Genomic DNA, 26,931 nt, shown 5'->3' with positions numbered 1-26,931 from the left:
TAATAACCAGTAGATGCAGTTTAGAAATGCACAATAAATTTTCATTAGTGAAAATTGATTTACATTTTTACATGCTGTCACTCTTGAATGACTATAACGTTAAGATTGCTATACATTGTTGAAACTGTCATCATGTATTTATTATATTGTGATAAATTTACTTACAAAGTTTAGATGTTTTAAATAATTAATTATAATTAAATTACTTGTATTATAATTATTACTACTTCTTTAAGCCACACCCAGTGTAGATTCTATAAATAACAGGAGATATAATTTGAAAAAAAAACAAACCCTAACGCAACATCAGCAGAAATCAAGATTGGCACATTCAACAGAAGAAGCATCAATGGAAGTGAAACTAGCAGAAAAAATAAGAAACAAAGAAGACAAAATTCACATGGAGAGAAGATGCGAGAAATAAGAAAAGTCTCATTGACTTTGTTATTGTCGGCGATAATGTTTTCCCATTGGTTCAGGACACAAGAGTATACAGAGGATTTGAAATAGGAAGTGATCACCATTTAGTGTTGAGCAGGATAAAGTCGAACAGCTATCAGATGTGAACTGTAGACTCAAATGCACAAACATTATTCAAGAAAAACTGAGAGTTTGAAAACAAGAACCAAACCTTGAAGATTCAGTGGCAAACCACTGATTTTCAGTGGTTTGCCTAAAGAAAAACTTTAGTCAAACCATTAAAGAAAAGAGAGCTAAAGAAAACTTTGATTCAGCCAGAGAGGCATCTCTTTAATTCAGGAAGTTAAAGAGGCAGTCAAGAGAAAAATAAGGAGAAAGCATATCAAAAGTTACTGGCAAGTAATTTACCTTGTGCTCAAGGAATACAGAGATGTAAGAAAACAAAGCATTGCATAAAATTAGCTAAACAAAAGTCATGGGAAGACTTTGATAAGAGCATTGAAATTAAATATCAGGAAGGTGGTAAAATATTCTGGAGGCTATTGGAAAAGCTCAGAAATGGAGGAAAGAGTACTGTAAAAGGAAGTAGAGATAATAAAGGGGACATGAAAACTGAGGATAAAGATATTCTTGATGTGTGTATGTTTGTTGTTGTTGATTTCTGGTCAGCATGGTATTTGACCAGAAATGCTAAAATATGGAAGTATAAAAGTTTTAGTGATACACTGCATAATTCAGAGGGTTGAATTCCAGATGATTGGAGCAGAGCACTCTTAGTACCCATCTATAAAAAAAAGGGAATAAAGCTGAATGTAAGAATTACATTCTTACATTCAGCTTTATTATGTGGAAGAGAATCTTGGAGAAGAACATGCAGGGTTCAGGCCAAAGAGAGGTTGCAGGATCAGATTTTCACTTTTAGACAGACAATTGAAAAATCATGGGAATATAACAAGGAGCTGTATTCAAGTTTTATGGATCTGGAAAAGGCATATGGCAAGGTGCCAAGAGGAAAGATATTCAAAATGCTCCAGTTATATGGTGTAAATGGGACATTATATCAAGCAATACATAGTCTCTATCATCATCAAATTCTTGATATATATACCCTCAAGGGGTGTATAGGATATGATAGTACTACATGAAAACTTTACATCATTACTAACTTCCTATCTACAATTTTCCTCAAAATCAGTCTGTTAAATGTCAAGACTCTAATATTATCAGGTCTTATATTTCTGTCTTCTAAGGCACCTTTTACTGTATCAATCCACCTATATCTTGGTCTTCCTCTGGGTCTTTTTCTTGACAACCTGGCAGAGAACACTTGTTTTGCTAATCTTTCCTCTCCCATTCTGCTTAAGTGATCATACCACCTGAGATTAGCTCTGCTAATGCATTCCTGGATGCTGACAATATCAAGTTCTTTCCTAATATCCTGTTTTTAGTATGATATTGCCATTGATGCCATCTGTTTATGCCCCTAATCTTTCTCAGGACTCTCATATCTGCAGTCTCTAGTCTTTGGCCAAGTGTTTTACTTCTAACCCAGCTATCAGATCCATAAGTTAAAATTGGTTTAAACACTGTCTTGTATACAGCTAATTTAGCTAATACATAGTCTCTATTTGAGGTTGTAAATCAGCAGTTAGAATTGAAGGAGATATAGAAAAATGGTTTGATGTTAAGTCAGTTGTGAGACAAAGATGTATATTATCCCCTCTGTTATTCATCTATATGGATCACATTATGAAGGAAAGTGGTATTAAATGTGATATCAAAATTGGAGATGCTAATCTTGGCTCTATTTTATGCAGATGACGTTATACTTTTAAATAAATTCAGTACAAGTCTGCAAGAGTCCCCGACTAAATTGTATAACTGTTGTAATAAATTTTGTATGAAAATCAGTATTAAAAAGACAAAGATATTCAAAATAGGTAAAAGCATTGGTAATATCAACTTCATCCTGACTAGAGAACATATAGAATAAATAAAACATTTCAGCTATTTAAGCACAGTTTTTAGTGAAGATGGCAAATGAAATTTGGAAATAAACAGCAGAATTAGCAAAGCTGGTATGGTATGATGTCAACTGAATAAATTTATATGGAATAAGAGAGATTAGTCAAAACACTAAACTAGTTGTATACAAGACAGTGTTCAAACCAAATTTAACTTATGGATTAGATTTGATTTAGAAATAAAACTCGTGATCAAAAACTGGAGACTGCAGATAGGACAGTCTGGAGAAAGATTAGAGGACTGAATTGGTGCCATCTATGACAGTATCATATTAAAAACGAGGATATTAGAAAGACCTTGATATTGTTAGCAGAATTCAGGTGGTAAACAGAATGGGAGAGGAAAGATTAGCTGAAAAAAAGCATCTTTGCTGTGATATCTGGAAAAAGACCCAGAGGAAGACCAAGATGTAAGTGAATTGATTACAGTAAAAAATGCCTTAGAAGCAGAAATATAAGATCTGATAATATTGGCAGATAACAGGCTAATCTGGAATAAAATTGTTCATAGGAAGTTAGTAATGATGTAACTTTTCATGTAGTACTATCATAAGATCCTGTAAACCCACCCCCATGAGGGTATATGTCAGGAATTTAATGATAATCTTCATTTCAAATGTATGAAATCATATTTTTTGGTTTCTTGTTCTTGTAATTCAGGATGAAAACTTTTTTGCACAGTAGAATTGAAAGTGTTATTTTATTTGCTCAGTAATTTCTTTGATGTTTCATCATTTTATGCAATATTATACACATTTTTTGAGAAGGTGGTTTTTGTGAGCTATCAAATCTACAGGGGTGCTTAAGGGTCAAAGCTGTATAACTGAGAGGAGACCTCCACATAGCCTTTAAAGGAATGCGGAGAACCGACCAGGGCTTCTGACCTAATGTCCAATCCTCACCTTCTCGTGGTGCACCCTGTTGGGTATCTACTTTGATACTGAACGAACGAGGATGGGCTGGCAATTTGGGATTTAGCCGACCAAATTGTATTCTTATTGGTTAAACCAAAATAAAAAATGATGGTACAACATGACAAAATTTCATGCCGGCTGGGACGTCGCCCGGTTAAACAAGGCCCCCGTTGTTTTCGCCAGGGAACCAGGGCGAACAGCGAAAAGTCAGCTACTGGAACAAATCTGAAAACAAACCCCAACTCAACATCACCAGAGTTAAAGATCGGTACTATCAACGTAAGAAGCCTGAATGGCAAAGAAATGGAGCTAGCTGAGGAATTAGATAAGTACCAGATCGACATAATAGGGGTGACTGAAACAAAAAAGACCAAAACTGGTGAGATCTTTCTGAGCAATAAATACAAAATGCTATATTCAGGCAATAACAATCAAGGAAAAGGAGTAGCCATAGTATTCAACACAAAATACGAGGCTAATCTTCTTGAATGGCAGTCAGTCTCAAGTAGAGTAATGTGGGCAAATATGAGAATGGGGAACTGGACAATGAGACTTATTTGTGCCTATGGTCCCACAGAAGGTTCTACTAAGGTAGAAGTGGAGGAATTTTTTGAGGCTTTAGAAAAAGCAACTGACACAATGAAAAAGGAAAAGTTGGTCCTTGTTGGGGATCTAAATAGTAGAGTAGGAAATGATTGTGAGACATACAAAAATATTTTGGGAAAATTTGGAGAAAAGAGCAAAGCTAATAATAATGGCAAATATCTGTTGGATTTCTGCTCAGGACATGGACTGGTTATTACTAACACCATGTTCCAACATAAAAATGTGCACAAATTCACATGGAGAGAAGAGGCTAGGAATAAGAAAAGTCTCATTGACTATGTTATTGTTGATAGTGATGTTTTCTCCCTGGTGCAGGACACCAGAGTGTACAGAGGATTTGAAATTGGAAGTGATCACTATTTAGTCTTGAGCAGGATAAAATTGAATTTCATATTGAAAAGAATAACATGTAAGAATGTTTTAAAGCGAATAAAAGTTGAGCAGCTCTCAGATGTAAACTGTAGACTAAAATACAGGAATATTATTGAAAAGAAAATGAAAGAGTTTGAGAACAGGAATCAAACCTTGGAGATTCAGTGGCAAACTCTGAAGGAAACATTGATTGATTCTGCCAGAGAGGCATGTGGTGAGGTTGTGTGCAAAGATAAAAAAAATCAGAACTCTCTGGTGGACACAGGAAGTTAAAGAGGCAGTGAAGGAAAAGAAGAAAGCATATCAAAAGTTCCTGGCAAATAAGTCAGCTTTTACTCTTACAGAATACAGAGACAAATGTAAGAAAGCTAAACAGTGTGTAAAACTAGCTAAACAAAAGTCATGGGAGGACTTTGGCAAGAATATAGAAAATAAATATCAAGAAGGTGGCAAAATATTCTGGAGGTTGTTGAAGAAGCTTAGGAATGGAGGAAAGAGTGCTGTAAAAGGAATTAGAGATGATAAAGATGAAATGAAAACAGGAGAAAAAGATATCCTTGAAGTATGGAGTAATTACTTTGAAAAACTGCTAAATGAAACAAGCAGTGATGACAGCACAGTGATAAAAAAACACTGACCAGGCATGCAGTCAGGAATACATATCCATACTTGAAGTAGAAAACGCCATCAAAGGCTTGAAATGTGGAAAGGCAGCAGGAGTAGATGATATTCGACCAGAAATTCTGAAGTATGGTGGTATAAGAGTCTTACAGTGGCTGCACTGCATAGTTCAGAAAGCCTGGACAGAGGGACGAATTCCAGATGATTGGAGTAGATCTCTCATAGTACCCATATATAAAAAGGGAAATAAAACTGAATGTGAGAATTACAGAGGTATTTCCCTACTGAGTGTTCCTGGCAAGATCTATGCAAGTATACTTGAGAAACGGTTGAGAAGAATTGTGGAAGAAAAGCTTGGTGAAGAACAAGCTGGATTCAGGCCAAATAGAGGCTGTCAGGATCAGATCTTCACTTTATGACAAATATTTGAGAAAGCATGGGAATATAACAAAGATCTGTATTTAAGTTTTGTCGATTTGGAAAAGGCATATGACAAGGTGCCAAGAGAGAAGCTATTCAATACGCTGCAGTTATATGGTGTCAATGGGGCATTATATCAAGCAATACTTAGTCTTTATTTGAGTTGTGAGTCAGCAGTTAGAATTGAAGGAAGTACAGGAAGATGGTTTAATGTTAAATCTGGTGTGAGAAAAGGATGTACATTATCCCCTCTGTTATTCATTATCTATATGGATCACATTATGAAGGAATGTGGTATTAAACCTGATATCAAAATTGGAGATGTTAATGTCAGCTCTTTGCTTTATGCAGATGATGTTATACTTCTAAATAAATCCGCTACAAGTCTGCAAGATTTTCTGACTAAATTGAATAGCTGTTGTAATAGATATGGTATGAAGGTCAGCAATAAAAAGACAAAGACAATGAAAATAGGCAGAATCATTGAAAATGTCAACTGTGTTGTGAATGGAGAACCTGTGGAACAAGTAAAACATTTCAGCTACTTAGGCACAATTTTTACTGAAGATGGTAAACTAAATATAGAAATAGACAACAGAATCAGCAAAGCTGGTATGGTGGGAAGTCAATTGAATAAATTCACATGGAATAAGAAAGAAATTAGTCGGAACACTAAATTAGCTGTATACAAAACTGTGTTCAAACCAATTTTAACTTATGGATCTGAGAGCTGGGTCAGAAGTAAAACACTTGACCAAAGACTAGAGACCGCAGATATGAGAGTCCTGAGAAAGATTAGAGGCGTGAACAGATGGCATCAATGGCAATATCATATTAAAAATGAGGATATTAGGAAAGAACTTGACATTGTCAGCATCCAGGAATGCGTTAGCAGAGCTATAGTTCGCCCACCGATTTGAGGTCCCTCGACACTTCTGCGCATGTCAGAAAAAGGAGAATACATTCCGATAATAGGGTAATCAGTCTGTCTTCTGGAATGTAATAAACAAACTGAGTTTGTTTATTATTACAGGTCGGAAAATTTAGCTTTTCTTTAACGAACATTGCTGTTTTTAAAGTGTAACTATTTTACTTGTATAACAGTTGGAAAAACATTATTCAATATTCTTTTGCAAGAACTACTGAAACGTGTAACAATAGAACTTGTTGTCTGTACTGGATCCATCATACAAATTAATAATAAAAAAAATAATGCAAAAAGAGAACAAAAATCAAGCTAGTACTAGCACAGCGACAGACAAGAAAGCACGTGATTTTGCATGTTGGCGACCAATTCGTACATCCTTCATTTCTTTCTCCCCTTCAGCATGAATCTACTATTCTTGGCATCAAGCCAAGAAGGGATCAAGAAATGGTGGGCGAACTATAATCTCAGATGGTATGGTCACTTAAATAGAATGGGAGAGGAAAGATTAGCAAAACAAGTGTTCTCTGCCAGGTTGGCAGGAAAACGACCCAGAGGAAGACCAAGATATAGGTGGATTGATACGGTACAAAGTGCCTTAGATGATAGAAATATAAGATCTGATAATGTTGGAGTCTTGACAAGTAACAGACTGATTTGGAGGAAAATTGTAGATAGGAAGTTAGTAATGATGTAATTTTTTCATGTAGTACTGTCATATCCTGTACACCCCTTGAGGGTACATGGCAGGAATTTGATGATGATGATCAACTCTCCAAGTAGAATACTTGTCCAAAACTAGTGTTATGATTACTTTGAATTTAAATTTACTGTGGGGTTGCATTCATTATAGATTAACTTGATTTCTTATGGTATTCCCCATCATTAGGTTTATCCATTTGGATGCTGAAGAAATGAGGATGGCCAGTGTTTAATTAGCTGATCATATTGTATTCTGTGTTGACTGAAAGTTGATAAATGTCATAATAGTCCTATACAGTCAGATATATTTCTGGCTGGACTTTCTCTTGAATGTCAAGGTTCTCCACTATTTTTGTCAAGGGACCAGGTGAAAACACCAAAAGATCAGCATTGAATATCTGATGGTTTGAGTATAGCAACCATCACATACTGACTTATAAACAAGATAAATAAAACTACATATGATAGTTATAAAACATAGATATAATGCTGACCAGGCCATTGCAAGGTTATTCCAATTTCTTGCTGGTTTCATCCAGGAGTCAAACAGTAAAACTCAGCTCTTGGAAATATCAGAAGAATTGAAGATATTCATCAGCAGTGTAAGATGGATCAATGGAAAAGAAGTAGCACTAGCAGAAGAATTCAAGCAATTATACAGACATAACAGGCATTGTTGAAACTGACAAGAACAAAATGAGATCTTTCTAAATATGATTCCCTCAAGCACTAGGAATAAGATAAAGAAGGGAGTAACTATATTTTCCAATAGTAAATATGAAGATGAACTTCTTAACTAGGAGCCAGTTTCAACTGATGATGTGAGCAAATTTTAGAAGACAATGAAATATATTTGTTTCTTTAGTTTCACAGATGGTTCTGGTAGTGTAGAAGAAATGAATATTTTTGCATTACGAGAGAGAGAGAGAGAGAGTAACTGATATTAAGGAAAAGTTTTTGGATATCTGAACATCAGAATAGGAAAGCAATCTGACACAAAAAAGTTTTGTGAAAAGCATATGATACTGGAAGTAACTGCTCGATTTCTGCTTAAGACATGGACTGATTATTACTAACACTGTTTTTTCAGCATAAAAATATGCATAAATTCACATGGAGAGAAGGCACCTTCCCCCCTCCACAAAAAAAAAAGTATCACTCATGTTATTGTTGATAGTGATGTGATGTCTTCAGATTTGTTTAAGATGTAACTGTACAAGGGATTTGAATGTACAAATGTTATTACTAATTGCTCATTATATTACAATGTATGATCAATTATTATAGCTTTCAATTAATACTTCCTATATTTTGGCAACATGACGTTGCCATCATCAGGGATTACGAAACAATGATATGTGCATGCAGGCATTAACATTAGGTAAATGAGGCTAAAGAAAGGTAACAAAAGTCTGGCTTAGAGTCCTAAATGTTGTCCCCTGTTGTGCTAAATTAGGTAGTCTTGGATGTTTAGGCTGAAGATCTGAAGATGAGTGCTTCTCAAATTGGAGGCAGATTCCATGAATAGTCCATCATATTTGTATTTGCTGTGGTGTAATAGTGGCCTTCTTCCAGCATATCCTGTGGTCAGTGTCCAGAGTGGCTGTGGAAATGGACGTATTCCACGTGTTCAGAAATTCTTTGGCTGTCATGCCTGTTTGGTTGCAGTAGAACAGTATGCAACTGCAAAATACCTGGTAGATCTAGGGAATGGGGCTGGTCTTTGGTGGAGTGGATAAGGGATGACAGTTTTTTTTGTGGTCTGTAAGTGGTTGTAAGGATGTATTTCTCTAGGATTTTTAACTTTTTTGGACATACCCCAGATATATGGAATGGTGATAGATTTTGTGTAATCTCTGCTCTGAAGGGAATAGGAGGGGAGTTACAGGATTTAATATTTTGTTGGGGTGGTAGCTATTGGCTAAGAAAGCATTGACAACATGTTGCTATCAAGACGACAGTGCCCCATGCAACAAAGCTGCAGCTGTTATGGAATGGTAAGAAGAGATGGGTGTTAAATGACTACCCTGGCCTTTGCAGAGTCCTGGTCTCAATCCCATCGAACACCTGTGGGACAAATTAGAGCAGCAATTGAGGTCCAGCGCAGCAAGTCCTCGATATGTTGCTGAACTCAGTGCTGCTTTGATGGAGGAATGGAGACAAATTCCACCTGATGTCTGCCACATATTGGTAGAAAACCTCCCTCAAAGGGTGCAGAAGGTGATCGAAGCCAAAGGTGGACATACCCGATATTAGGGTTTGCCTGCTAGTATCAATTGTAAATTGCTAAAGTGTCTGGACAATTATTGATAGATAGTGTATATTCATCTTTCCAGATTTTAGACATGTCTCTGATTGTTGTTTTAGCCATTCCTAATCTTCTGGTGTCTTCTTAACAGCAATTCTTCACATTTATAATGGAGCCTAGGTACTCGAACTTGCTGACATTCTCAATTCTTTCTCCATTAAGATGCACTTGTTTCTCAGGAGTTTCCCTGTCTGTATTTCCTTTGAGAACCATGATCCTTGTCTTGCTAGGATTGAGTTGTAAGGATTTGTCCTAGCTCTTCCTTGTCATTACAAAGGAGTGCTGTATCATCAGCATACCTCAGATTTCTGATCAGTCCTATCACCTATCCTAAGTCCTGTCTTGAGCTCTTCCAATGCTACATGCATGATGGTCTCAGCATAGAAACTAAATAAGTGAGGAGAAAATATGCATCCTTGCCTTAACTCCCCTTCCAACCTGAGTCCAGTCATTTAATCCAACACCTATTCTTACTGTCGCTTCTTGATAGTATGTTTAGGAAAACTCATTCTTTTCATTACTTCCCACAGTTTCACATGCTAAACTATTGTGACATTGGAAAGGTCATCCAAAGGTCGGTGTTCATTATAGTGGTGAACTTCTCTTCTAGTATATGAATAGCTTCCATGTTGGAGAACACGAGTATGAAACACATTCCCATAGGGAGCCTAGATTTTTTGTACTTTTCTGTGATCCTTGCAAAACAAAATAGCTAGAGTTTGTGGTGAACCAAAACAGGGCTGAGATATCAGGAGGAAATATAGTTTGGATAAGATCTAAGGTGTCTTTGAGTGAGACATCAAAACTGACCGTTATGTCAGTATGTTGGAGTGTGAGGTTTTTCTCTACTGGTTTAAACTGAGTTGAGTTTTCTATGTGTGAAGGAATGTTGCCAGTACATTGTCAGAGCACTTTGGCTAATTTGTATGTGGGAGAATCTGTGCCCTTCACAATCAGACCTAATGGCACATTTTATTTATGGATTTTTGGTAGTCCATATATGCTGGGGGGGGGGGGTCTAGAGTATACGATTTTAGTTTGTTGGTGACTTCCTGTAGACCAAGAGGTGACCTTTTTAAGGAGCCTTTTAAGTGTTCTGATCTATGTATTGGTGGGATCATAGTCTATAGGAAGATAGGTAGATCAGTTTTGAAGTAAGGAGACGAGCTTACCTGTGTTATCTTTTTTGGTTTCCACTTTGATAATTATTTTCTATTCTGTTGTTGTTTTTAATTTCTTGTAGAGCTTCATATTCCTTCTTTGAGAGGTTGCTTTTTTGGTGGTTTTGCATGGGTCAGTACACTGGCTACATCCAAGCTGATGTTGCTGGCAATGAGTAGGAAGACTGAGTATAAGAATACCTTGTTCAACATGTATCATTATTTCTTAGGAGCTAGTGCATAATTGTGGCCACAAGTGATTGCGCTGATTGCTTACAACTTCAGGGTGAAGGATAATAAGTTAACAACAAAGTTTTTTGGGTTTGCTGATGTTTGAAAGCTGAGTTTGTCAAAACTCTTTAATATGCCAACATTTTCTTTTTTCAAACTCTGTTTGCTGAAGCGATTGAGACATTGGAAAGGTCAGTGTTCATTATAGTGGTGAGCTTCTCTTCTAGTATATGAATAGCTTCCATGTTGGCAAGGAGAACATGAGTAGCTGTAATTGTTCCAGTAAAAGAGCGACTCTAATCTACTGATATAAATAACGATACAAGTTGAACGAGGTATCCATACACTTCCTACCCATATTTCCAATATCATCAGATTGAATATAGCCAGTGTACTTTGCAAAACCGAAAAGCAACCTCTCAAAGAAGGAATGTGAAGCTCTACAAGAAATTAAAAACAACAATGAATAGTAATTATCAAAGTGGATAAGTGGAATGTCACTGTGGTTTTATATCAAAAAGATAACACAGGTAAGTTTGCCTCCTTACTTCAAAATCACTCTGCTTACCTTCTTATAGATTAGACTGATCCCGCTAATATACAGATCAGAACACTTCACAGGTTCCTCAAAAAGGTCACCTCTTGGCTTGTGGAAGTCACCAATAAACTGAAGTAAAACCATTTAATTCTAGCCCCCTCCCCCCTATATATGGATTGCCAAAAACCATAAATTCACCCACATACAAATTAGCCAAAGTGCTCTCACAATGTATTGGCAGCACTCCTTCACACATAAAAAACTTGGCCTGCCTTAAAGTCAGTATAGAAAATCCTCACACTCCAACACACTGACATAATAGTCAGCTTTGATGTCTTCTCTCTATTCACTAATGTCCCACTCAAAGACACCTTAGACCTTTCTAAGGTCTAATATGAGGAGGATATAAGTCATATATCCTCCTCATATCTCAGCCCTGTTTTCAGTTCACCATGAACTTTCTGCTATTTCATTTGGCAAAGAAAATTTTACAAACAGATATAGGAAAAAGCCATGGGTTCTCCACTTTCATTACCCCTGGCCATCTTCTTCATGGAAACCTTTGAAGAAAAGCTTTAAACTCTGCTCCATATAAACCCAGTGTTTGGCTTTGCTACATAGATGGCCACATGGCCTTGATACTCAACATTTTCTCAGCACATCTAAACAATCAATATCCCAGAATCCAATTTATTTTATAAAAGGAAAACAACAACGGTCTCCCCTTCCTAGACACTCTGATTACACTCCATCCTAATGGATCCCTGGCATTCTCAGTCTATAGAAAACCCACACATACTGGTAGATACATTCCTCAGCAGTAATTCCCTCCCCCAATATGGGATTATAAAAACTTATATAATGGCAAAATTAATCATTTCTGACAGGCAATGTCTTAACTACTGAACTTGACCACATTGTCAACACTTTCTTAGCCAATGGCTACAACCCCTACAAAATATTAAAATCTTGTACCTCCTCCCTATCCCCTTCAGAGCAGAGATTACACAAAATATATCACTGTTTCATATGTCCAGGACACATCCAAAAAATTTACAAAAATCCTAAAGAAATATATGCTGACAACCACTTACTGACCACTTAAAAAAACTGGCATCCCTTATCCACTCCACCAAAGTCCAGCCACATTCCCTAGACCCATCAGGTACTTTGCAGTTGCAAACTGTTCTACTGCAGCCAAACAGGCAAGGACAGTCAATATCAGAATTTCCGAACACATGGACTGTATCCATTTCCACCATTACAGCCACTCTGGACTTGCTGATTATGGTTTGGACACTCACCACGGGATTTGCTGGAAGAAGACTACTCTATTGCACCTCAACGAATTTGGGTGCATGGAACTCTCCAAATTTGGGAAGCAGTCATCCTCAGATCTTCAGCCCAAAGGCCAAGACTACTTAGTTTAGCCCATAAGGAAGAGGTGCCATTTAGGAATTTAGACTCGACTTTTGTTACTTTCTTTACCCTCATTTATCCAGTGTTAGTGCTTGCGTGCACATATAATTGTTTTGTTGATCCCTGATGATGGCAATGTAATGTAGCCGAAAGATAGGAAGTATTAAAGTTATCATAATTAATATTGATTATACACTCTGATTACATTTTTCATGAAATTACATGAAATGTAATTTCATGAAAAACAATTAGGAATATTTAGCCTTTCCACCAGAATTGCGAATGTTATTAGGGTGAATTCATCATTTAAAAACAAAAACTTAACCTGAAAGAGTGAATAGCAAAATCTGAAGAAAACTTCGATTTAGCCAATGAATCAGGTCGTAATGTTGAAAGATTAAAAAAAAAAAAAGCTTTCAAGGACTTAGAAAATTAAAGAAGCAGTCCATTGGAAGAATGATATAAAATGTTTGTCTGGTAAGTGAGTACAGTAATCCCGCGATTAATGAGTTTTCGATTAGTGCATCATTTTTCTTCGAGACCCAAATTCAATTAGTGCACCTATACACATCTTAAAAATAAATGTTACATATTTATAAATTTAGGGACACAAAATCACACATGTTGAAAAGATTATTTTATTAATTACTAATAAAATAAAACTTGACGTTTCGACCCCTGTATCAAGGTCTTCATCATCAGAAGGATACATGCATATAAGGAACCAAACTACATGCTCTAGCCCTGTATACCAGTAAACTAAATCTATGTAGTTAATTGATCCTTTTTCTTAGCCTGACCTCTAGTGATAAAAATAAATAAAAACGATAGAAAAAAAAATTTAAAAAAAAAATGATAAACTGCTAAAGTCCTCATGTATTAATATTCTTCGGGATTTGTACAGTTCTGATTGTTATAATATGATTTCCTTCAGTTGCTGTTGAATGTTACAAACACTTCACCAGGTTGTCTTTTTGTAGTGGGATTTTTCTTCGGCTAGTTTAGGTTGTTATACAGGTTGTAGATGGGTCCTCCACATTCTTGGAATGGTTAGGCCATCATTTTTGTTGATGTTTGAGCATTTCACATGACTCTTTAAATTTCCTCTCAAACCAGGTTTTGGTTTGGTGTAGGGACTTGGTATTTTTCCAATCAATTCTGTGGTATGTTTGGAGTGCGTGGTCAGAAAGGCCAGTTTTTCCAAAATGGAGGTATTTAACGTGTCGTTTGTGTTTGTCTTGTCTAATTGGGATAGTTCGCCCTGTTTCCCCTATGTATGGTATGTTACATGTGCAGTGTATTTTGTATACCCCTGGTTAGGCTTGGTGTGTGGAAGAGGATCTTTAGAAGAACTGAGTAGGTGTCTTAACTTATTTGGGGATTTAAAGGTGGTTTTAATGTTGTATTTGCGTAGTGTTCCGTCTATTTTTTCAGAAATGCCTCTAACATAAGGAATGGCAATTGCATTCCTGAAATCTTTTTTGTTCTTACTGGTATCTTTGTAGAGGATCTTGTGGATAGTTTTTTTACTGTATCCATTTTTTATAAATGTTTGGTTGATGATCTTGTATTCCTGGTTTTGAGCTTGTTCATTAGAACAAATAGTTTGAGCTCTGTGTTTAAGGGTGCTATTGACACCTAGTTTTTGTGTCATAAGATACAATGACACAGAAGTGTTTTGTGTCATTGGATACGTTTGTTTGTTTAGGTGGCTAAGGAATGTATTTAGAGCTTAGCGGCCATGCAGCCAAATGGTGAAAATATCGTCGACGTATCTGAGCCAAATTTTGGGCTTTAGGCATGCTGTCTCTATAGCTAACTTTTATATGGAAGACTTTGAGCAACGTGCTCTAGAGACAGCATGTCTAAAGCCCAAAATTTGGCTCAGATACTTTCGCCATTTGGCCCCCACGGCTGCGAAGCTCTAAATACATTCCTTAGCCACCTAAACAAACAACACAAATGTATCCAATTCACCATTGAAATGGAAAAAAACAACTCTTTCATTCCTAGACACACTCATCACACGTCTTCCCTCTGGCTGTCTCTCCTTCTCAGTTTACTGCAAACCTACATGCACAGGCCAATACATACACAAAAATTCTTACCACCACCCAACACAAAAACAAAGGTTCAAAAAAGAAATTTGAGGAATGAATTATACTTTTTTCCCATTGGTTATTATATTCGATTAATGCACCTGTTTTAAAGAACACGTTAGGTGCACTAATCGAGGGATTGCTGTACAATGCTCCTTAGAAAATATAGGTAAAAATTGCAAGAGAACTAAGTCAAATTTTCAAAAGAATATAGAAAATAAATATAATGAAGATAAGAGAAGAAAGTACTGCAAATGGAATCTAAGATAATTAAATTGATATAAAAACTGAAGATGAAAAATATTCTGAATATCGGAAGATAATTACTTTCATAAATTCAATATTTTCTTGATATTTTTATACAGGATGAATGCTGGAAGTCCATATTCTTTGAGTTTGAAATCACTATCAGAAATCTAAAATAGGATGACATAGTTTTGTAGTGACTATACTGCATAATTAAGATTCCAGAAAAACATTTTATAAGCATTATATAATTGCATAAATGAATTGGAAAAGTAGCCTGAGGGAAAATTGATGAATGGCAAGCTTGAGTTAGGTGAAATAGTGGTTGCTACAATTAGATTTTTATCTTATAACCTCAAGAAATCATAGTAGCTTAAAGATTTCTGTTTATACTTTGTCAGTCTCAAATAAATGCATGAAAAAATGCCTAGGGAAAAAAAATATGTTCAAAATATCTGTACAATGTAAATTAACCTGTTACATTAATGAACTTAAGAGGCACTCTTAATTTACTAATTGGCAGTTAGAATTGTGTGCAGGAAGATATTTTTGTTAAATCAGGTGCAAGACAGTGTTATGTGTAACCTCCAGTATTATTTTAATCCATATAGACTACATTATTAAGGAAAATATCTTTAAACTTGATATTCAAATAGGATATCTTTGCAGCTACAGTCTTCCCGTGTCTTTAGCTAAAATAATTGCTTTGGTAAATATGGTATGAAAATCAGAACAAAAAGATAAATCATTAAAGTTGACAAAGAAAAAGAAAACAGAGAAAAAATTTTATTTATAGTTTTGAGAGATTTATGGCCTTCTAGGCACAATTTTTACTGAAAACCATGCTTAAAAGCGAGCTGATTGTAGCTCTGGAGCATAGTAGTGTATCCCATAGGTAAATAATATGCTGATAGTGAAAGTTGACTATAAAATCTTTGTAATTAAACTGTCCTAATAGCTGGTACATCCACAAACAAAATTAGTTACTTGCAGTTTTTGTGCAAAAAAAAGTGACTTTATTTCAAGTCTTTAATTGATTATTGCACTGGATCTGCATTTTCATTTTGGATTTATATATCATCTCCAACAATAGTACTTCTAACAAGTACTTTAGAATTTTCACTAGAGTACCTTGGAAAATTTCTTATCTGACCTATTTCTTTCTCACTGTCATTATTGTTCAAGATATCTAATACAAAGTTATGTTAGTTTCCAATATCATTTTCAAATTTGATGATTAAAAAAACAACACAAAAAAGTCACTCAGTGTGAAAATTTTAAATGTTTAAGTTTTTTTGGGGGGATGCAAATTTGGTGTTCGTACCATAACTCCAGTATCACTACAGAAATCTCAGAAGAAATAATGTAAATATGGAAACAGATAACTGAATAAGCAAAACTTGTGTAGTGAGTAACCGTTTAAATAAATGGGACAAAGAAATAAGACTGAACCAGCAGTATATATAGGACAAAGCCTGGATCCTTATACCAGAAAAAAGATCTTAGACTTGAGGTAGATATTGTTGGTCAGAGAGTGAGAATATAAGTATGCATGTTATGAAGAAAATTAGTGAATGCATGATGTTTGCTCACAGATGTCATCTGTGTCAGAGTGAACAGGTGGCATCATAAAAGGCTTCAAGAGTTATTGCAACTGGCTAACTCATCCCTTTATATGAATGGAAAGTTAAATTTTAGGATTAGGTATAATTAGCTATAAGCTCTCATAGCTCAATCAATTTTGACTCTTCCCATGAACTTTTATGAGGACTTTTCATTTAAAGGTGAGTTAACCAGTTTCATACAGAGGTGGCTGAGAATTTTTCTCCCAGAAATCCTCGTTTTAAATTTAGCAAACCAGCCATAAGAACACATCTAATATATAGACATAAGAAGACTATGGAAATAAGAAAGAACCGCTCTATTCTGTCATTTCTATCGAAAGCCTGTAGGTTACAGCGTGGATCTATTCATAACTATAAAACAGAAAAAGTTGAATTAAAAATAAATGAAAAAACCTCAGTAATATACACAACAAGCCAGCAACATGAATGGTGGTGTGCTGATTGTTTCATTGAATTCGTTATATAATTTTAAACAGATAAAATTAACTATGAGCTTGCTGCAAGGTTCATGAAATAATGAGATATTAAGTGAAATTTAGTTTGTTGAAGAATAAGATTTATAAATTTATTAATAAAATCAACTCACTACATAATAAGATCAAATTCACTATGGAACTGGAGAAGAACAAAGAACTACCCTTTCTTGACATACTGGTGAGGAGAGAAGATGACAATGTCAAACTGTCCATTTACAAGAAATCCACAGATACAGGTAGATATCTACATTATTCGTCTAACCATCATAGATCACAGAAACACAGCATCATTCATATGCTCCGTAATCGAGCCTTAAGGTCTATTTCGAAAGAAGTAGATGTACAGAGAGAACTGTCACAAATAGCTAACACTCTATCTCTGAATGGATACCCTTCTAACATTTTAAGCAAATTGCTTTTTAAAGACAACCCCCCCCCCCCCCAATATGTGTCCACAGCTGTCATTCCATATATTAATTCAGTATCCACAAAATTGGCGAGAATGTTAAAAGCTCATAACATCAGAGTAGTTTTTAAACCAACTGCCACGATCAGACAAGTCTTAAGATCACCCAAAGATGAGGTACTTTCTTCAAATTTCCTGGAGTATATGAAATTCCATGCACGTGTGGCCTTTCTTAGATTGGACAAAACTCTAGAAGTTTTGAAATAAGACAGAAGGAACATGTGGGGATGTCAATCACAATAGAATCATCACATCTGGTTTAGCTAGTCATTTCTCAACATCAAATCACGTTATAGATTGGAAAAACAGTTCTATGCATTACATCGAGAATGACTACAGACACAGAACTTTCAAAGAAGCAGCAGTGGTGCTGCGCACAGGCAATAATTTAAATAGAAATCAAGGTGCTATTCTTAAAGACATGGAAATATCTCATCAATTCTCTCAGCTCAACAGAACTACAATATGCGAAAAACTACACAACACGTGGTCATGTACCGGATTCTGACTGAAGCATTCGAATGCATGCACGCCATCAAACTCGAATTATCAAATGTAATGGCCTAGCAGTTACTAAAGTGTATGTTTTCATGTAACTTGATGCATTTGTTTTCACACCAGGTACAGCCTTGAAAATGCTAGACAGTGGCTAGTGAAACTTGTTGGCTCTTTGTATTTGTAATCATTAAATTGTATGGTCTTTTAACAATAAAAGTTCTTACTTTTAACACATTAGACCAAATATGAACAGTTTAACTTCACAGATGAAACATAAAGTTCGGTGCTTAGAAAAGGACAAATGCAAAAAAGCTAAGTTACTAAATCACCTTGCATTTCTGAAGAGATGTAGAGATTTTGCTGTCATCCCGAAGTTTTTAGTAGTAAAAGGACATATCCAATCTGCAACAGTCAAAAGAATATACTACAAGACTTTGTTAACATTAATCAGAGAAAGGATACAACATACCAGGTATGAGCTTAACATTATTGACGCGAAGTGCAGACTACGCCACTTGGAATAACATAGACCACTTATTACATCATAGCTACGAAAAAACTTTCAGAGCGAGTAAAATCACACAAATTAAAAAATTTTAGATACTGTATAAGAATTAGATTTATTTTATCTGTGTGTTATTTCTGCTGTTTCTGTGCTCGTTTGTTTCTTGCCACTCTACTCCCCTCCCCTTTTTTTTTATTTTTATTTTTTTTTAAGGTCATCCTTTTTGTCTCAATACAAATTCCATATATAAATATGTTATCCCTATCTTCAAAAAAATATACTTATCCAGGTATTCTGTACAATAATGTCCTTTCTAATGATCTTAGGTACACATTTGTAAAGGAAAAACAAAAGGTGAGCACAGAAATAACATATGAATAAACCTAACAAGTAAGATAAATTACTGTTACTCTTGATTCACTCAAACTCCATTTATTATCTCATTATTTCAGGAACCATGCAGCAAGCTCACCGTTATCTTTTTTTTTTTTTGTCTAAAATAATGAAATACAATGAAAAAAAGAAAACCTAATTCTTGTTGAAGACCTGTGCAAAAGAGTAAGAAATCCTTTTGAAAAATTTAGCACAAAAAAGGCAGGGCTGCTTATTATAGTTGATATTATTATAGCAACTATCTGCCAGACTTTCAATAAGTAATATTTATTATTATTGCATGGGCACCTCCATGGAATCCTAATCCTGTGGAACCCAAACTATCAAAACAATACTCATATCTTTCCTTGAAACCATTAACAGACAAAGCACTCACAACTGATTCGAGCAATCCATTCCATTCCATTCATTCACCACTCTCCAAGTGAAAAATCTTGTCCTCATGCCCTTGTCAACTACAGTCTTACTCAACTTCCAAAGATCACCTTTTGTTCTTCTCTCTCTCTCTAGCCAAGTGTTGAAACATTTCCCCTTCATCAATCCTATAAAAGCCTTTAAGGAACTTAAATGTTTCTATCATTTTTTCATTTTTTTTTTTTTTTTTTTTTTTTTTTTTGGCCTATCCACTTACTTTTGCAATCCACAAATTCTCAATCAATCCTCATAGAAAGCATTCCGTAGACCACTCACCCATCATCAACTTTGCATCACCAGCAAACAACTATTCAGCTGTTTGCTGGTAACTGAAATAAAAACAACTGAAATAAAACAACTGAAATAAGCTGAAGGGAGCAAACTCCCTTCAGCTTATTTCCTATATCATTTATGTGCAAATTAAATAGCAGTGGTCCAACCACAGAGCCCTATGGCACGCCACTAAGTCACTCCCTTCTGGATTCTGCTCTCCTCCATATACTGCTTTTTGGTATCTGCCCATCAGCTACCCTTTTATCCAAATTGCTAGTTCCATATCCATCCCCATTTGTTGCAGTATGTGTAACAGAGTTCCATGTAGTATCCTGTCAAACACTTTTGCAAAATCCAGCAGTCATGCCTTAGTAGATTACTAAGGCATGAGCAACCTTTCAGAAAGCCATGCTGCTCCCTCATAGAGTATCATATTTTTATCCACCCATTCCTGAATTCTCTTTTTGACCTACTTTTACTGCTGCTCACGAAGACCACTGATTGGTCTATAATTTGCTCCTTTATGCGAAGGAATTATTGTGCCCTCCTTCCACTCTTTTGAGATTTTCCCAGAGCTGAGACTTAAATTAAAAAGCCTAAAGGCATCACCATTTCCCCTGTACATTCTCTTAAAATGTGAACCCGATATCCTATTTAATCCCACAGCTGTTTTTGCATTCAGATTTGGCAATATCCTAATTACTTCTAATTCATCAACTTCTGTTCTCACATCTGTCCCTGTCACCTCTGCCATAACAGTATCTTCACTTGAATGATATACTCTTGCAATATGATCACTCATTAGCTCAACAATTTCATCTACCACTGTTATCTGCACTGATTGAAGTTATTCTTCCTCCTACTTGCCATATAAAAAAAAAAAAAAAAGAAAACCTCTTTAATGATACTACTCATCCATCTAACTCCTACCCAATTTACCCTCCTGATCTTGGATATAAAATGTAAAATATTGCTTCCTGCAGATATCCCTTGACTGACTATCTTGCATGCACTGTGAACATCTTTCCCTTGCAGATCTTTATGCCATGGTACTGCTTTAAGCTGCCTCCTAAGTGTATCATAATCATCATCTGCATTCTAGTTCCGCATACTCCTTAACTGAAATTACCACATTTTGCTACCTCCCAAGTCAAGACCACAAGATCACTTTCCCCAATTAGTGGCAATGTGTCCACCTTATTTATGGACAAATCTTATTCTATAACAATATCTAACACTTGCATACCCTGAGTCCCCCCTCTGTCACATTTACTTCAAGTAATTATCTCTCAGTAAGTATATAAATTCCATTTACTTCCTGTCATGTGGTCTTTCCTCTTTCTAATTTATGTCTCCAAAGTTGAAGTCCCCTTAATAATTACTCGACTTGCACTAATCTGCTGATACATATCTCCACATCATCCCTGGCCCATAGCAACACCAATTATATATATTTTTTCCTAGTGGCACCTTGATCTCTCACAAGATTGTCTCAGAAAAACTGCTGTCTGCCCTACTAACTCCAAAATCTTGTTGTTGAGATTCATCTGCTATTATCAGCAGTACCCCATCCCTCTTTCCTGCCAACTTTCTCTCCTGAAAATACTAAATCCATAACTACATCATCTGCTGTTAGCCAAGTCTCACCACTGCTTATAACTTTTGGTGAGGTTGCACCAAAATGATATATCGGTTGCCAAATGCTCTTCCCTCTTATTCCTGATGCTTCTAGTATTAGTATATAGAAATTGTAGCAACCACCACTTAGCCCCTCCTCCCCCCCCCAAAAAAACCTACCTTTACATTCTGAATTGACTACCTCCATTCGATATTGTTGCCTGAGAGACTAGATTTTGCATTTTCTGCTCATTGGCATACTCATCTGCATTCGCTCTAATCGCTTTAGTTTTCCTGACTTTGTAATTCCACACTCAGTGAATAAAGCTCACTCAAGACACCTAACTCGAAATCCATTTAAATGCAGTCCATCAGCATTGTATAAATCTTTCCATCCATCAAACTCATACCATAGGTCCACAAACCCTACATCATTCCTTCTGCACAATCTGTGTATTGATTCATTTGGTATCATCGCTCTCCTTCTCAATTCACATCTATCATAGCATGGCAGCAGACTTACAAATGTAATCCTGTCGTGCTTCTTTTTCACTTTTTCCAACAACTCTTTTACATTCTCCCTCGTACAATATTTCTCACCTCTCAGGTCATTGGTTCCAGCCAAAATGATTAATTCTTACACCTTCCCTTTCTGCATTCTAACAGACAGCATTACTAATATTAATTTTCCCACCAGGGAAACAAGATTTTGTTTCGCTTTCATTAACTTCCCTTATCATAGAATCGCCATAATTATTTGCTTGTACATATTCTCTCAATTATTCTTACAATTTTCTTTTTTGGCTTTTGGACCTCTTCCCCCGCCCCCCCCCAGTTCAACTGATCTCTTGCCATTTCTGCAGCCTTTCAAATTCGCACTGTGTTCTGTGAAGGACTATGTGCAAGTGCACAATTTCTTTATTCAGGTTTTCAATGTTCTTCTGAACTTCTGCCACACCACTTTTTAGTATTAGCACTGATATTTACAATTTTCAGTTATGTATCATTATATCAATGCTATCTACCCTACTATCACATAATTCATTCTCTCTGTATTCACTTTCGAAACCTTTATTAGAAATCCACAAATCTTTCAAATTTCATGATGAGTACATCTCACAAATTTTACACTGCACAAAATCACAAAAATTTAGTGCACCCAACAAAGACGTCTTGACCACCATTATCCTGCTATGCATAAGTGTCATACCAATAATATTTCTATATCTAATTTAAGGAAATATAAAATTTTGCATCTAAATAACTTAGTCTATCTTGTACACTTATAAAACACTAAATACAATAAATTTACTCAATGTTATTATAAAAAAAAATCATCTTTCTGCAGTGTTATGAATTAATGTTCATGAAATCAAATAGAATTTTAATGAAGTAATCAAACATAAAATTGTATATAAACTTATATATATATATGGGGGAAGGAAAGAGTTTGAAAGCAAGAATCAAACCTTAGTGAATGGCAACATCTGAATTGAGGGGGGGTCCATTCTTTCCCACCTGGAAAGGTAGGAAAACAACATACTTGTGTGGTGGATGTAGCAGAATTTTTCTCTGAATCTTTTCATTGTACTTGTCCAGTGGTAACCATCAAAAAACCATGTTGGCAGTTTTACTCCAACAGTTCTACTGTTTTACTCCACTCTCTTTCACACAGACATTCAGTTTCTGCTGCTTGTATATTCTACAAATACTTCTAGGACCACTGTTAATCGTAATTGGTGTTGGTAATTCATCTACTCTTAAATATGTATGGTAGCTAATCAGTACTCCATTGCAGTGTATCTTGCATTGCAAATTTTTTTCCCTCTTCATTCATTCCTTCAGTTGTCTTTTAGAACAGTCCCCTTTTGTTTGTTTCCTAAAGAGTACAATCTACAGGGTTTTAGATCCATTACTAACAAGTTTCTAATGTACTGCAGCTTTGAATGACTTCTCACGTATGGGATTACCATAAAAATATATCGATGGAGATTGCACTCTAGGAGATTGAGGGATCTAAGAGTTAACTGCTGTATTCAGAAAGACTGATGAATCAGCATAAGGAAGGTTGTTCCATATGCCTTGATCTCACCATATCTAAGATGTGGATAGATTTGGTCTCTGTGTTTTATAGAGATGTTGAAATAATGTAGGTGTGGAGACAGGTAACTAAGATGATATGAGAACTGCGAAATGTTGAATAGAGGACAGATTAAGGCAGTATAGATTGTAGTTTAATAGATGGTAAATGGAAGTATGATAGAAAAGTTTTTATAAAATATTAGGAAGATTGTTCAGGAAATGGTAGGGGGGGGGGGGGGGGGCAAGTGGTCCTTGAAAGTTAGAGTATGGCTAGTACAAGATATAGGAACAAATGACAGTGAATAGAATATGTTGCTTGGAAAAGCATATTTTTTTTATTTATTTTATTTTATTTGACTGCTTACATTTATACTTGGATCATATTATTACTCTGTCTTATATTGAATTTTTGAAGTGATTTTTTTTTTTTTTTCCATATTAACAAAGTTAGAAACATAGCATGGATGGAAATGTGCCTAATGTGATGTTGATATACTTATAATGTTACCAGTTTGTTTTACTAATTTATTTGTAGGCCTCAAGAGTTATTCCAACTGGCCAACGTATCCACAACTCTATATCAATGGAGAGTTAATTGGAGGATTAGATATACTTAAGGAATTATCTGAGAGTGGTGAATTGGACAATATACTACCTAAAAAGGAAGACCTGAATCATAGGTAAATTGATTTATTTGGAATGCATGCATAAGTAGATACATATTCTCAGGGGTCAACAAATGCACTTGCTCATTTGCATTTGCAAGTAGATAACTTTCTAAACAAAATATTTTTAAGATACCACCAATGTAACATCACTAATCACTTTGTGGAACTCCTTTAATTACTGGGACATATTAAAAAAATATACTCACTCAAGAAAGATGGTCTTTAGTGAGTATATTTTTTGTATGGAGTGAGTAGTGTTTGCATAATTTGTTGCACATCCTGCACATATACACGTAGATTTTTTTTTTTTTAAAGTTGAATGCTATGAAATTCATTTTTGCCATATTTAGTTTTCTGATTACTTTGTTGAGACAGTGATCCCAACTACTTTGTGCTTTGCTATTCTTATTCAGTATTTCTCTTAAAAGAATGTCATAAAATATCTGGTTAATTGTTAATTTCACATCAAGTAATTTGACGTGCCTTGTATTCTGTAGTGGATCCCATTCTTTTCCAGATTGAATAAGTATGTGCATTTCTCAGTTTAGTCCATAATACTTAGATAATTTCAAACCTGTTCTTCATTCTTTTGCTTGTTCTCCCCCCCCCCCTCTCTCTCTCCCACAATTGTAGTACTTAATCTGGTCCAGTTTATAAAGTAATTAAGTTAAGACCCTAATGATACAGTGCTAAATCATGATTGGAGTATCATTTTAAAAAAACAGTCCCAAGTAAATAAGCTTTTGCAAAATAAAATGAAATTAACTGCACATTATTTTAAACAATTATTTCTAAGAAATGCAGAACAGAACAAATAGCTAAAATTAGCTGTCACAATCATATATAATTGGACTTATCTATCAGGATATTGGGAAACTAGTCAAATAAGACTTCTGGTATTTCTGTAAAATTAGCATACAAATAGATACAAAACATTGTGCATATAATTTCACAAGATTTGTTTTTTCATTCCCATTTCAATAGCAGGAATATATTCATATTGGCACATCAAGTAGCTTGTTTTGTGCATGTGTTTTCCTTCAGTTCTGTATACTGGTTTAATTATAACCAGAATAAAAATTATTTTGACTTTTAAATTATATGTTTTCAAGTATGTTGCTTGAAAACTGATAAGGCTTAAGAGAAGTAATATGAAAGTATGATGCAGCGTATGGTCAGCTTTCATTTGGAAAGACCTATTCAAATCCTGTTTAGGATGTAAGGAAAACTTTATAAAAGCATTCACTTCAATGTGAGTTAGCATGCCAAAAGAAGGCTTCTCTCCAACCCACATTTAGGTCTTTTTTTTTTATCTTAGAGAACAAATGCTCTTGACATTAAATATTGGTCTCATAGCTTTAATTGCATTGCCATAATTCAAAACCTGATTCAATACTTGGGATGAGATCCTGTCTATGGTCTTAAGACTCCTTATACTTGCTTTTCAGTTGAAGATGAGTAAAGTCTATATAGATATGAAATTGACAGTTTTTGCTTCAACATAACTAATCACTTGCAAAGCAGTCTAATCAGCCAAATATGCAATTAACAAAAAAATAAATTGGCCTTGGAAACTTTTCCTTATTTAAGTAAGAATTCATCAAATTCCTAAATGAGATTAGTTCAAAAGAGATTGGCTCAAAGACTAGAGACCACAGATATGAGGGTTCTGAGAAAAATTGGGGGAGTGAACCGATGGCATCAATGGCAGAATCATATTAAAAATGATGGTGTTAGAAAGGAACTTGACATTACTAGCATTCAAGAATATGTCAGCAGAGCTTGATTTAGTCAGATGTGCTTTAGAAGCATGAAATGTTAGATTATGATAGTATTGGAGTACTCACAAGTAACAGATTGATTTGGAAGAAAATTGTTGATAGGAGATTAATAATAATGTAAACTTAATCATGTAGTGCTGTCATAGTAACCTGAACACTTAGGGGTAATATCAGGAAATTGATGATCATGATTTTGGTGTGAAATGTACTGCATTCCTCCTGAATATTTTCTATTGTTCTTTGACGTATTGCATTTAATAATTTTCTGAAGTAATTATTCCAGACATCTAGAATGGCCTTATTTCTGATTAAGCTTTTCTGATTAAATATCTGCTTCCAGTAGTGAAATGTACTGCATTCCTCCAGGATGTTTTCTACTGTTCTTTTACTTATTGCATTTAATAATTCCCTGAAATATTTATTCCAGAACATCTAGAATTGCCTTATCTTCAGTAACCTTTATCATCTGATTTTTTATCTCATCCACAATTGTATGGGATGTGCATTGAAACGTATCATAAATTTAGTATGTTTGTTACTAAAAAAAAAAAAAACTGCTGTAGAAACAAACATGATATTTCCTCAAGCCAAACAAAACAGAATGGTGGCTTAAAATCAGGATTGCTTAACTAAAATATGATGACTGCTGTAACAAATTTTGTATAAAAATTATCAGTAAAAAGACAAAAACTATGAAAATAAGCATGAACATAAAATGTCATCTACATCGTGAATGGAGAAACCTTTACTGAAGAGGGCAAATTAAATATGGAAATAGACAACAGAATGAGCAAAGCTAGTAATATTATCTGTATAGTAGGAAGTCAACAGAATACATTTATATGAAAAAACACAGAAATTAGTCAAAACACTAAACTAGCTGTATTTATAATACAGTATTGAAATCAATTTTAACTTATGACCTAAAAGCTGGGTTAGAAATAAAACTGTTGATCAAAGACTGGAGACCAGAGATACGAAAGTTCTGAAAAAAATTAATCATTTTTAATATGATTCTCTCATCATTGGAGAATCATGCTAAAAATTGAAGATATTAGAAAGGAAGTTGACATTGTTAGCATTCAAGAATGTTTTAGCAGGGTTAATTTCAGGTGGTACAGTCACTTG

At 35.1% G+C, this 26,931-nt stretch overlaps 1 protein-coding gene across 2 annotated transcripts in view; it reads left to right on the top strand.

Annotated features, from left to right (window-relative positions):
• The window catches only part of Grx3 (Glutaredoxin 3), a 148,797-nt gene that overhangs the window by 61,103 nt on the left and 60,763 nt on the right, over positions 1 to 26,931 (top strand). For both annotated transcript variants that reach the window (XM_090391139.1, XM_090391140.1), the window contains exon 7: positions 23,890 to 24,034. In XM_090391139.1, coding sequence (XP_090247265.1) covers positions 23,890 to 24,034 — 145 coding nt within the window. The remainder of the gene's footprint in view (positions 1 to 23,889; positions 24,035 to 26,931) is intronic.

The sequence above is a fragment of the Typopeltis vanoorti genome, chromosome 4, assembly GCF_054136105.1.
Source record: "Typopeltis vanoorti isolate ZY-2024b chromosome 4, IOZ_Tvanoo_1.0, whole genome shotgun sequence".
Taxonomy (NCBI): domain Eukaryota; kingdom Metazoa; phylum Arthropoda; class Arachnida; order Uropygi; family Thelyphonidae; genus Typopeltis; species Typopeltis vanoorti.
This window is presented reverse-complemented; position numbering and strand designations above follow the sequence as displayed.